The 14,197-nt window shown below is 43.0% G+C and overlaps 1 protein-coding gene across 1 annotated transcript in view; it reads left to right on the top strand.

Annotated features, from left to right (window-relative positions):
- Positions 1 to 14,197, top strand: part of osbpl1a (oxysterol binding protein-like 1A) — a 66,329-nt gene that overhangs the window by 35,855 nt on the left and 16,277 nt on the right. The window contains exons 16-18 of the mRNA XM_037675042.1: positions 6,451 to 6,613; positions 9,047 to 9,233; positions 12,852 to 12,927. Coding sequence (XP_037530970.1) covers positions 6,451 to 6,613; positions 9,047 to 9,233; positions 12,852 to 12,927 — 426 coding nt within the window. The remainder of the gene's footprint in view (positions 1 to 6,450; positions 6,614 to 9,046; positions 9,234 to 12,851; positions 12,928 to 14,197) is intronic.

Here is a 14,197-nt window from a genome sequence, read left to right as displayed (position 1 = left end):
GAATACTATGTTAGTAAAGCGCTGGTTTCCATTCCTCATCCTCCTGATGGTTTGCTAGAATCTCCTCGGAGCCAACCGAGAGTCGTTATCCAGGGTCTCACCGAACTCCTCCCACATCCGAGCTTTTGCCTCAGCAACAGCCAAGGCTGCAGACTGCTTGGCCCTCTGGTATTCCTCAGCTACCTCTGGAGTCCCACCAGCCAACAAGGACTGATAGGACTCCTCCTTCAACTTGACAGCCTCCCTAACCCGGGGTGTCCACCACCTAGTTTGAGGATGGCCACCGCGAGAAGCACCGACAACCTTGAGGAAAAAGCTCTAGGCAGCCACTTCAACAGTTGAGTCGTGGAACATGGCTCACTCTGACTCAATGTTCCCCACCTCTGCTGGGATGCAGTTAAAGCTCTCCTGGAGGTGTGAGTCGACAATCTTTCTGACGAGTTCTTTTGCCAGGTGTTCCCAGCAAACCCTCACTACACATTTGGGTCTACCGGGTCTGTCCGGCATCTTCCCCTGCCATCTGATACAACTCAATACCAGGTGGTGATCAGTTGACAGCTCAGCTCCTCTCTTCACCAGAGTGTCCAAAACAAATGGCTGAAAATCAGATGACACAACCACAAAGTCGTTCACAAGACGTTCACAGGACGTTCACAGAACGTTCACAAGACGTTCACATGACATTCACAGGACGTTCACAGGACGTTCACAGGACGTTCACAGGACGTTCACAGGACGTTCACAGGCCGTTCACAAGACGTTCACAGGACGTTCACAAGACGTTCACAGGCCGTTCACAGGACGTTCACAGGACGTTCACAGGACGTTCACAGGACGTTCAAAGGACGTTCACAAGACGTTCACAGGACGTTCACAGGACGTTCACAGGACGTTCACAAGACGTTCACAAGACGTTCACAGGACGTTCACAGGACGTTCACAAGACGTTCACAAGACGTTCACAGGACGTTCACAGGACGTTCACAGGACGTTCACAAGACGTTCACAGGACGTTCACAGGACGTTCACAGGACGTTCACAGGACGTTCACAGGACGTTCACAGGACATTCACAGGACATTTTTTTTTTTTTTTTTTTTTTTAAACAGCCATTCACTCTCTCACTCACACCTAGGGACAATTTAGAATTAGAATTCACAGGACATTGCTTAATGTTGCTTTTACAGAACAACAAAACAACCACGTGTGTTTGTGCACATGTTTTAGTGTGCAAACTTTGCAAGTGATTGTGCTTTAATTAGCAAAAGGAAATCATGATATCTAGCAGATATGTAGAGATTAATCAGGGAGCAGTAGATTAAGGTAGTTTGTGCAGATATATTGTTCACTTAGAATTAGAATAAGATTAAATATCTGTAAATTTAAATCAGTAATAAGAATGATGAAATAAATCAAAGAGTGCACATCTGCTTTCCGTTATAATTAAAGTTTCATCACATTTTCACATAGTGAAGTTGACTTTAATAAGATCTGCGTTTTCTGAAGCTCAGAGGTTATTTCAGTGTTTAGTTTAGTTTTTTCTTCTTGGCGTTATCCCTGGTGCAGTTAGAGATCATTTCTGGCACGTTCTGAAGCAGATTATATCTGAACATCCCATCAGAATGAAAATTAGCTGCTGTCGACACCTCTCTTATGGTTAAAAGAGGTGTGGGCTTTATCTGTGCTGCCGCTCTGGATTCACTGCGGTGATTAATGTGCCTCATGAGCTGTTGGATATTTAAATCAGAGTGTGCCTCACTTTACGTGAACGTGCCGTGATTCAGTCTTAAAAAGACCAAAGAAAGCCTGTCAGGGCTACAGGTTCTACGTTTCAGGACTTAATAAAAAGAATCAAGTCTTTACCAGCTTCTACCATGTCATTATTTATTAAACATAAAAGATGCCAAATGAATAGCTACAGCATAAACAGCATATAATAATAAAACGTTCACTGTTGCTGTTTCCACGGGTTTTAAAAGAAAAAGTAGCAGCCAGGTGCTGCTGATCAAATGTATTGATCATCAGTGTGACCTCCTCTATAAAAGCAGTTACAAGCAGAAAAAAAACCCTCTTCCATGTGTAGTGTTGATATAGGTCCATTTCAGTTCAGTTCAATTCAGTTTACTTCTATATCTCCAAGTCACAACAGAAGTTGTCTCAGGGCACTGAACAGAAACATTCATATAAATAAAAAGACAGTTGATAAATTTCTCTATCTAGGAAGCAGCAGACTCGTTGAGTCTTCACTTTGTCTCAGTCTCCCATCCTGAGCAAGCACAAAGGAGACAGTGGAAAGGAAAAACTCCATTTTAACAGGAAGTAACCTCCAGCAGAACCAGGCTCAGGACGAGCGGTCATCTGCTCCGACTAGCTGGGCTTGAGAGGACTGGAAGCAGAAACAAACAAACACAGAATGACAGGTCCAGATGTTCTTTCTATAGGATGAAGGACAAAAAAACATGTTAAGATAGAAATAATTACAAATACAAACCGGTTGAGTAGAGCAAGTAAAGACAGCAGCAGAGTGAGGAAATGAGATCAGTTTGTCCTCCAGCAGTCTAAGCCTATAGCAGCAGAACTAAGCTATAGGTCAGGAAACCCAAGCCGGCCCTAACTATAGGATTTATCAAAAAGGAAAGTCTTAATCCCAGTCTTAAACCTGGACAATGTGTCAGTCTCACAGACAGAAACTGGAAGTTGGTTCCACAAGAGAGGAGCCTGATAACTGAAAGATCTTCCTCCATTCTGCTTTTGGAAACTCTAGGAACTGCAAGTAAACCTGCAGTCTGAAGTGAAGTGCTCTGTTAGGAAAATATGGAACAATAAGGTTCAAGGTTCTTTAATGTCATTCACATCACATGTGGTACATGAGGTGGAACAACTTTGTGTAGTCAAGCTTCAAGTTACACCCAAAAATGTAAAAAATATAAAGTATAGAAAGAAAAAGTATATAAAAATCTAAGATATACACTAAACCAATGCTAAAAGATCTCAGATATATGCTAAACAGTAATAATGTAAAATTATTATTAACCTTTATTTAACCAGTCAAATCCCATGAGATCACAGATCTCTTTTGCCAGTGAGGCCTGGGCCTGAAGGCAGACTAACATGCATGATTTTGGTCTGTGGGAGGAAACCGGAGAAAACCCACGCAAGCACGAGAACATGCAAACTACACCCAGAAAGACCCCAGGGCCAACCGGGGATTGAACCTAGAACCTTCTTGCTGTGAGGCAACAGTGCTAACCACTGAGCCGTTGTGCTGCCTACAGTTTATATTGAACAGCAGCAATAAGATCTGTAATATAAGATGGAGCTAGGTTGTTGAGAGCTTTGTAGGTTAGAAGTAAGATTTTGAATTCTATTCTGGATTTGACAGGGAGCCAGTGGAGAGAAGCTAAAACTGGAGAGATATGATCTCACCTGTCTGTCAAAACATTTTCCACCAAATTCTATTTTCTGTCAACTTCAATGAAGGACTCGGTCTTCCTGTTTGAAATAAAATCTTGTTCTCTTTGAAAGATCGACTTAAACAAGCTAGGCACATCGTTCACGCCTGCCATAACGGCTTTGTTTGCAAGTAACAGTTACAGGTCTCTCTTGTAAATGAGTCCTCGAGGCTCAGTGGGATTAACCTGTAGAAATAAAGGTTGAAGGAATGAATGAAAATAGTTACAGGAACACTCAGCAAACCACTTTTTGGTCCCACCAACTCTCCATCAACTGTGATTGTGGGGCGGCTGTGGCTGAGTGGTTAGAGCAGTCGTCCTCCAATGCGAGAGTTGGGGGTTCGAATCCACCAGCAGTCACATGTCGAAGTGTCCCTGGGCAAGACACTGAACCCCTCATAGTCTCTGATGTGTGTCCCATCAGTGTCTGAATGTGATGAAGCTCTGATTAGTCTCATTAGAATTATTTGTTCAATTATCTTTGTAGAGATCTAGTATAGAGCTGTATGAATGGGTACATGAGGCACAGATTGTTGTAAAGAGCTTTGAGTATCTTGAAATAAAGATAGAAAGGTGCTATTTAAGTACAGTCCATTTACCATTTACCATTGTTTAATAACGGTCAGACAAATAAACCAAACTCATCATGGAGCGCCTCTGACGGTGTTCCATCTTCTCTTCAGACAGTGACGTCCTAACTAATGAGAAAACTCCTTCAAACTTCTTTCTGCCTGGCGACACAAATTTAAAGAATCTTGTAGGACAACTTTTTATTTCTTTCTTTCGGCTGCTCTCTTCTTCACCACAACAAACTAACTCGCACAAAGACTTGACAGTTCTTTTTTACACCAGATGTTCTTCCTGAATCAACCACAGACCACTGAGCATCCACAGCCCTCTGTGTGGAGCAGAGAGCATCTAGAGAGAGAGCAGAGAGAGTCTAGGGCATCTAGGGGAGCAGGTGGTGGGGGTAAAGGGCCTTGCTCAAGGGCCCAGAGTGGGGCAAATGAGGGTGGAGGCAGGTGTGGGTGCTTCACCTATCCCACCCACATTTTGATGTTGTCGGTCCAGGGAGTTGAACCAGCGACCTTCCGATCACAGACTTACCTTCTCTAACCTCTGCACCACCACTCCCCCTTATTGGACAACTCCATTTTCATTAATTCAATTTTTTCTTGCCAAGCTGGAAAGTACTTTACAGAAAATAAGAGATATTAGCAAAAACGATAAAAACTACATTGAACATTTGTATTTTATGTCTAAAATGTATTTTTAAATATTGTCATGTTTTATATGTATGTACCACCGAATGGCAGTAGTTGGAGTGCGGACAGAGGTGGAGGAGGATGACTTGCTGTGGAGACCCCCTGAAGAGGAGTCAAATGAAGAAGAAGAAGAATGTTTTATATGTGCTGAATTCTTGTGCCTTCTCTGAAGGCCCAGAGGGGTCCCCCCCCCCCCCCCCCCGCTGCATACAAATCATCCCAGTTGCCTGGTGCTCTCTGCTAAACCTAAAGACATAAAAAGTCAGGAGGGAAAAATCTCTGCCTGTCATCAGACGATGGTGTCCGTGTGTCACTCTGCTCACAAAAACAGCTTCATCTTTGACAACAAGACGGCTGAACTCCTGTGGGATCTTCAGAGAAGAAGCAGTGGCCGAACGTTCTGCTCTGTCAGGTTGCTGCTGCCGTTTCAGAGTTCACACCGACCCCAGGTCTGAACCGCTAAGCCTTTTATGTTCCAGCTGCAGACTGCACAGGCCCAACAGAACCTCAGAGCTCTCTCCTGTCAGGAGAGCTGGTATCGGAGGAAGGAACTGAAAGCATGCTGCACAGAAGGATCAAACCCCCTCCTGCGAAGGTAGGACACTGAACCACTTCCAGCACCTGCACCACTCCTGCAGCTCTCTGGTCAGCAGACACAAGGCGCTCCTGCAGCTCTCTGGTCAGCAGACACAAGGCGCTCTACAACTTTCAACTGAACTGCATGTGGAGAGGAGCCTGTTTGTCATTGCTCTTGATATTATGCAGCAGTCCGTTTGTCTTTCTACCAGGAGTCTCCAGCTGGATGCTGCCAGTCGTCTGCAGCAGCAGGGAACCAGCATGTATTTAGTAAAACATGGAAATAAAATTAGACTCTTTTAATAAAACTGATATCTTTAAAATATTAGACATAAAAATGATGTCTTTACCCAATTCTTCCTGTTCGGGTCACTGGTGTCCCCAACTGAACTCAAACATCCATCTCTCCCTAACCTGCTGCTTCTTTTGCTGGTCACCGGTGTCCATGTCCAGCAGTCCTGTGCAAGAGGCGGGGTACACCCTGGACAGGTCTCCGGTCCATCACAGGGCCACATAGAGACAAATGAGACAAACAACCATTCAGTCTCTCTCTCTCACCTAGAGACAATTTAGAGTTCCCATCAGTCTAACATGCATGTTTTTGGTCTGTGGGAGGAAACTGGAGTACCTGGAGAAAGCCCACGCATGCACGGAGAGAACATGCAAACTCCACCCAGAAAGTGATTTGAACCGGCAGCCTTCTCACTGAGAGGCAACGGCTCTGCCATCTGAGCCACCGTGTCACCCTAAAACTGATATTTAGTATATTAAAAAAAGGTTCAGCTTATGGTTTATTCAGAGTTCACTGCCCGTCATCTGATCCCTCTCCTGCAAAGGAATTGGGTTCTCCAGCAGGACATTTGAGACGACGAGGCAGCCGTCCTTCATTACAGGAACAAAAAAAACATGGCTTGTCTCTGTCAGCGCCTTCTCACCCTCTGTCTCTGTGGATCCGCAAACGAACCGGATCAGTCAGCTCACATGCTGAATGTTTGCAGAACTGCCGTCTCAGAATGTCTGATGGGCAAGAACGTTTGTCTGCAGACTCCATGTTTGGTCCACGAGAACATCTGCAGTCGACCACACGACGTAGAATTCATGTGTGATGTCTGTTCCCTTCTGTGTGTGTGTGTGTGTGTGTGTGTGTGATGAGCTCAGGTGTGCAGTCTGAAATTGGAGCAGGAGGTAGAAAAGAATAAGATCCTGTCCGAGGCGCTGCAGACTCTGGCCACAGAGCACCACAAACTTGAGCAGTCCTTCGTGCAGGGGTCGTCTCCGCGGAGCGCGCTCAGTGAGGATGAGTTCTACGACGCCGTGTCTGGTGAGTCCACAAGCTGTCAAGCACTCGTGCAACCTGGAGATTCTGTGACGAGCTCCACTTCACGCACTCTTGCTCGCCGGCAGGACGCCGGGACACTTTTTCAAAGGCGTTTTTGGTACGAATGCCCCGACGTGAGCGACTCGGGGGGGGTTGACCTGTGTGTATTAAAGAAACACGAGTTCAGTGCCTGGTGCTTCCAAAATGGAAAGTGTTGACTGTTTTGGAGTTTGTGATGTTTGTGAGTTTTGTGGATGAACACTGGTGTAAAGCTGCATGGCAGAGTTCCATAAAATGATTGTTGAGCACGTTTCTAAACGATGCGGAGGACAACAACTAATCGATTTCTGTTGATAACTGTAGGTTTTAAATGATGAGGCCTGTTCTAATGACCACACTGCCCGATTCTGTCTGGAGTTACAGCAATCATTTTCTAAAGCTCTTAAAATCTTCAAATGGGTGAAACCAACCGAAGTTTAACATGTTAGTCAATATTTCCTGAGGGTTGATTAATGTTTGCAACGCTGTTTCTCTTCAGGCTGATTACACTAACTGTTTTATGGCAAGATGCCTAATCTTTGAATTTAAACCCAAATTAATTTTCCCTAGATTCCTCTGAGGCATAATTGTCATAGCTTTCAGTGCAAATAACTTAATTAAAGCATTAAAGCAGGTTCAGTTTTTGTTCATGCCAAACAATTGAAAACTGTTTGTAATATTTGCATGAAAAATATGGAGTTCAAAAAACACATTAGCTTAAAATGAGCCTGAAAAGATACTTTTCTGCCAATATGTGTCTGGTATTTCTAGACATAATCAAATTTGGAACTTTTTTGGACTAAACAGGTGCGTTTTTTAATGAACACCTAATGTTGCAGGAAAATGATAAGTTGTGTAATCAAACTCACAACGTCACAGCCTCCAAACAACAGTTAACCAGTTTTCATCTTTGTGGTATTTCTTGTTCACATGAAAGGACGTGCACGTCTGACACCCCTTTGCAAAAGTTTTAAACAAATATGGTGCACAGTCTGTTTGCAGTTGAAGTTTAGATTGTGTGGGTTACTACCACATGTCCAAATGAGTTTTCTAAGGTCTAATAGCTGCAGCAGCCATCTTGAACTGGGTTGACTTCAACAGCTAATTAGTTGTAAATGATCCAGTGATTCAAGAGTTTCAATAAAAGTGGTCCAGTAGTTCATGGGGGTTTATTCCACAGGTATCATGTGATTAGTGTGTGCTTAGAGAGCGTGTTAGGGATGACTCCTGACTACCACCACACCAGATTTGAACTCCGTCTCTGTAAAACTGACTGTTCCAGCTATTCTAGTGTTTAGTAATCCAGCTGTGGCAGCCATCTTCTGTCAGTTGTACATCTCATGGTTACGTTCTGAGCGCTTCGTTTAAACTCAGCGGCTCGTGGGAGACAGTTACATGATCGCCCAGCTTTCATGGCGGAGGGTCATAAGAAACTAAATGTTGACTGGTATGATCCCAGAGACTGTTATTGACAGTACTTTTTTATGGACCAGAAATAGTTTAAAGATAAAATAAAAAATTAAAGAGGACCAAAAATTACAAATATAAATGGTAACACTTTACAATAAGGTTCACAAAATTTGCTCAACTACAAGGGAACGCCTCAGGAACGAAGCAGGAACAAATCAGGAGCTAATGGGGAGTTAACCAGTACTTACTGGGGAACACACAGCCAAGCCTTATTAGGGGAGTACTGGTTTGTTACCACAGAAACAGAGGAGAAATTCCCCATGTGGGTTCTGAATGCACCAGTGAGGTCACAGCTTGTCAAAAACCTGTTTCCTAGTGATTACTGGTTTTATTGGATTTTCTCTTTTGTAAACCTATTGATGAAAGACATTACCAATTTCATAATGTTGTACTGGTCTGACTATCACTTACTGATACCAAATCATTGTCTGGCTGTTACTTTGTTCACTGACGTAGTGAAGCATCATACCAAGTACTTCCTGAGGAACCAATCATTACTTAAACACTACCTAACCATTACCTACTGCTTTCTTCCTATGTTAACAAACCAGTAGTCCCCTAATAAGACTTGGCTGTGTGTTCCCCAGTAAGTACTGGTTAACTACCCATTAGCTCCTGATTTGTTCCTGATTTGTTCCCTAGTAGTTGGTTAAATTTTGTGTACCTTATTGTAAAGTGTTACCATACAAATGAATAAAAAGTGTGAGCTTCCTCTATGAGACGAGCCATTTAATATTCAGAGTATTTCAAAGAGCTTGCTCATCATTTTTGAACTACTTTATTGACAGGGACTTGTCAGTCAGGCTTAAAAAATCTTATTTAATTAGAGGAGTTTCCGTTTGTGCTCTTCAGCAGCTCTCGTGTAATCAGGCTTTTAAAGCGCCCTGCGCACGCACTTCATTATCTCCACGTGTTGGTCTCTGTCAGAATCAGGCTCTGAGCTCTCCCTGAGCGGCTTCGAGACGGTGGACAGTCATTCCTGTGAAGAAGAGGAGGAGGACGAAGGCTCTGTCATGCTAAGCAGCCCTTCCAGCAGCCCCGCCAGCAGCATGCTGCAGGAGGATCACCATGGAAACGGAGACGAGACTCGACCCAACGGGAGTGCAAAGCATAGGTCAGCAGTGCAATCTGGCCCCACAGTTTTGTAACCCCCCCCCCCTCCACACACACACACACACACACACACACACACACACACACATACACACAGGTTTGTTTTGCTATCTTTGTGGGGCCTTTGCATTGACTTCCATTCATTTTTCATTCATTTCTATAGCTTAACCATGACCTTTACACACACACACATACACACACACACACACACACCAAAATGGCTCTTTGCTTTGAAGATGAACAAACTTTTCAAACGCACCTGAGTTTGGCTGATATTTCAGCTGCTCTGAGAGTTTTGGTTGGTTCAGGGCTGTCCTCCCTCGGCTCTTTCCACTTCAGGGTGTGAATAATTTAGAACGAGGCCCCGCCTGCTGAAGACGTGGGGAACGGTTGTATTGAACAGATGGTTAAATATTGATGAGGTCACTGTGTAATGCAACAGTCAGTTAGCAGTGTGAGCCCATGTTGGCTCATCCCTCAGTAGCCTTAGAGTCCATCTTAGCTCGCGTGATTCAGGTGTTTTATAAATTACTTCTGGTAACCTCTCAGTTTACAAATACTTTAAAATACTCCAGTTCAGGGGTGCCCAGTATGTTGATTGCGATCTACTGGACGATCTGACAGACGGGGCCGTCAGCGTGAGGCCCCGTTTACACAACGTGAAACGTTTGGCCGTTCATTTACAGACAACAGCCTCATTCTCTCTGAAACCGAAGGTTTCTGAATCCAGGTCTGAGTCGAGATTTCAAGGGAACCCCCACGGAGGAGTGAAATACTCCAAGTGTGAAGTTGCACATGCTCACTACAGGCGGCGGCAGTCCAACGTTTTTCTGCTCTAACAACAGTTATAATAAATGGAGAGAGCAGAGTGTTTTTGTGCTGCTCATCCTTTTTCAGCTTGTAGGAACAAAACTAATAAAATCCAGGCTCCAAAGAGACGTTAGTGTGTTCACCAGTTTGGGCTAGCTGTGATCATGCAGACGCTGCATGTGCAATGAATGCAGCTTAGCTCTGTGTCAGGGTTGCCAGATAAAATTTAAATGTCTTATTTACCCCCTCCTTTTCTGTGCACATGTTCAACAAACACAATACAGAATCAGAAGAATAAGCTTTATTATCATCGCACCGAGATACAACGAGAACATGCACATGCAGTCGTCCGAAAGATGAGCGGAGTGCACGTAGCTGCTGCTGTAAAGCGCGGCCTTCTTATTCTTTTCAGAATACAGTTTTTAGATAGAAAAAAGGGACGAAGCCTTGAGGAGAGGATAGTGGCATTACAACAAAGATCTCTTCACACCTTGTCCGAACAGGACACGATTTAAGACATCAAAAAAACTCTGCCAGCAGCACATTGATGACCACGTTACATATGCATTAACGACGAGGCGGTCCACGAAGCACTAAACAGACAGTCCTAATAAGATGAGGTGGCCGGCACAGTTCTTAGAAACCTCCACAGAAGTGGGGGAGGGGGTGGGTGCGATAGACAAAGCTTTTCTTTAGTTTACACATTTCCCAGGAGAAATTGATAAGTCAGCCTGTTTCGAGGCCGACCGGGGAGTCAGATTCAGATAATCCACAATTGTTGATTTATTCAGGCAGACCATTTTTCCATCAGCCTTGAGTCTGTACTGATACTTCCAAGGTCCAAAATGGCCAGATTAGGCTGCATTCTACTGGTCCATGTTTACGAGCCTCTTCAAGTTCGTTTTCATGCTGATGAGTCCCACAGCCGCAGGTGGCCTGAGATTCAAATCACTTCCATCTTACGGTTTAGCTCGTAAATCAGCAGATTTTGTGTCTTCAAAGCACAAACCATATCTTCACATAGGAAGCAGCCTGGCGAGGGCCAAATTAGCAGCGGCCGTCTTCTTTGTATGTTGATAAACCAGGATCCAGACTATTCCAAAAACAGGAAACCTGTTATCATGAATCCAATTATATGCAATTTTGGCATCCTCAATTGACAGCAGAGGTAGACACGTCACATTCCACTTCCCAGAGATATATCCAACTGCATGCGTGTCGTCGGAGCAGATGAGGGTTCTCCAGGACCCTGTCGCTTTGTTGAAAAGATTTTGTCAATTGCGTCGAAAGTCCAGTTGGTCAGATCCAAAACAGTAGTTTTCATTTCGGAAGATGTGTAAAAATAGGAGCTGCTCCGATACACAGACAGAGAGCAAAAAAAACAGGAGGAGAACAGGGAGAGGGAAGAAATGTGTACGCCTCATTACAGAGCCATTGAAGAAAAAATACATAAGTACTTTACTCAGCACATGTGACAGTTTAGGTCAAAATACTATAATTTTAAAGCCACAGTACTATAGTTCATAATTTCTTATCTGGCAACCCGACTGACATGGAAACTACAGAGCCTTATAATAGGTTGACTTGGTTGTTTTAAAAGTAGCTGCGTGCTGAAAAGTGTGGGCACCCCTGCTCTAATGAGACCGTGAATGCTGAATTGGTATTTCTTTTTTTTTTTAATGTTTTCTGCAATTCATCTATCAAAATATTCAGCTCATTCAATAGATGGATGCTTTGACCTTTTTTTTTTGTAACTTTTACACTTTTCAAAGTAAGTCAACTTTATTTACAAAGCTAAACATCCAGAGATTTATTTAGCTCCTTCTAAAACATTGTTCTCTTTAAAAACTGCTTCAGCATAGTTGTTATTTTTTGTCTTCTTATGCTACTGTTAAGCTTTATAAGTGTAAGTGCACCGCTATATGGTAAATGGTAAATGGACTGTACTTATGTAGCACCTTTCTATCTTATCAAGACACTCAAAGCACTTTACAATCTGTGCCTCATTTACTCGTTCATACAGCTCTATTCTAGATCTATACAAAGCTAAGAACAAATCATTCTAAAGAGACTAATCAGTGCATTTTAGATCACATTCATACACTGATGGGACACACATCAGAGGCTATGAGGGGTTCAATGGCTTGCCCAGGGACACTTCGACATGTGACTGCTGGTGGATTTGAACCCCCAACTCTCGCATTGGAGGACGACTGCTCTAACCACTCGGCCACAGCCGCCCATATATGTTGTCTTCATCGTATGTTCCCATCCAGTGATGAAATTTGTTCTCTGCATTTAACCCATCGCACCTGAGATACACCCAGGTGGAGCAGTGGGCAGCTATGTGAGCACCTGGGGAGCAATTAGGGATTCAGTGTCTTGCTCAGACACCACGACATGTGGGCATGGCTGGGTGTCAAACCGAGACTTTCTGGTCCCAGGTCGGCTGCCCTACCTCTACCCCTCTCGGCCCCAAGAAGCTTTAGTTTTTGTTCTGGTACTTCGAGCTTTAAGCTAGCCTTAAGCTACATGTAGTTTTTACCCAGTATTTTTCTACCTTTAGGTTATGTTTAGCTGTTTTTAGCTTTTACCCAGCAAATACTTCAGCAAACTTCAGCAGAGTCATTCAGCAGGAAGCTTTCACAGTATTTTAGCAGAAAATACCATTTTTCTTTTGTGTCCGTATCTGCAGCTGTTATGTGTCTGATCCTTCGGCTGTAATGCACTGTCAGTCTTTAGAGCACCAGCACAAAGTGACTCCATTATGCTCACCTTGCAGAAGACGTATAATTATGTGTTATTTCAGGACAAGCTTACCTGCTCCGATGTTTTCAAGAAACGACTTCAGCATTTGGAGCATCTTGAGAAACTGCATTGGAATGGTGAGAACAATGTTTGTTTGTTTGTTTGTTTGTTTGTTTGTTTGTTTGTTTTATTGCTGTGTTTCATTACTCAGTATTTCTGTCATGACACTTGGAGATGATCCATAACAGAAATGTGTGGATCATTCTGACATTTTCACTTTAAACCAGTTACCAGCAAGTGTCTCGTCTCTGAGGCCTAAGTATTCTTTTTGTTTCAACATAGTGTGGAAATCATTTCTGGGTACCATGGGTGAAACAAGCTTTTAGTGCTCTTTTAGTGGCTGAGTGGTTAGAGCAGTCGTCCTCCGATGCAAGAGTTGGGGGGTTTGAATCCACCAGCAGTCGCATGCTGAAGTGTCCATGGGCAAGACACTGAACCCCTCACAGCCTCTGATGTGTGTCCATCTTTTTATGAATGTGATAAAGCTCTGATTAGTCTCTTTAGAATGATTTGTTCAACTAGCTTTGTAGAGATCTAGTATAGAGCTGTATGAATGGGTAAATGAGGCACAGATTGTTGTAAAGAGCTTTGAGGATCTCAATAAGATAAAAAGGCGCTGTATAAGTACAGTCCATTTACCATAAATAGCTAAACTTATAAAGATAAAAACAGAAGGTTCATTCACATTTCTTATTTTATTTTATTTTTTTAATTTTTGCTTTTGACTTATTAGCACAAGAAAAGTAAACCTGGTAATAACCAGATAATTGTTTATTTGTAAAAGTCTCCCATCCCTCCCGTCCTATTCATACTTTTCGGGGGGTTCCACAAGTTGGCAACCTTGTTAAATCTGAGCAGATATCAGCAAAAAGACTTAATGTTCTCCTCAGGAGTAGTTCAGGAACAATGTTCATAAGGATGCAAAAATCCTCCCAGTGGTTCAGTAAAAGTGGTTCAGTTGAACACATTCTTCAGACAGAAGAAAAACAACACCCCATGTTCTTTATTTCAGTGTTGCGTTCACAGCACTGCTGGGGTAAATTATGAATATGTATAAGAAACCTGCTGTGCTGCAACATGTTACTTTGTTTTGGTGAGTTATGTGTTGCTATGGAGGAGAACACTCCATGTACATCCTGACAGAGCGGCTGGCCTGACACGTGGCAGCAGCAGACTCTAATTTATGAACATTTCCACTGAATATAAATCATGGAATACTCAGAGATTAGGCCTGTACTTTTACTGATGTTTCAGACTAGCCTCAGAAAATAAACATATATAAATATATGTGTGTGTGTATATATACATATATATATATATATATATATATATATATATATATATATA

The sequence above is a fragment of the Nematolebias whitei genome, chromosome 3 (genome assembly GCF_014905685.2).
Source record: "Nematolebias whitei isolate Nwh7 chromosome 3, NemWhi1, whole genome shotgun sequence".
Taxonomy (NCBI): Eukaryota; Metazoa; Chordata; class Actinopteri; order Cyprinodontiformes; family Rivulidae; genus Nematolebias; species Nematolebias whitei.
This window is presented reverse-complemented; position numbering and strand designations above follow the sequence as displayed.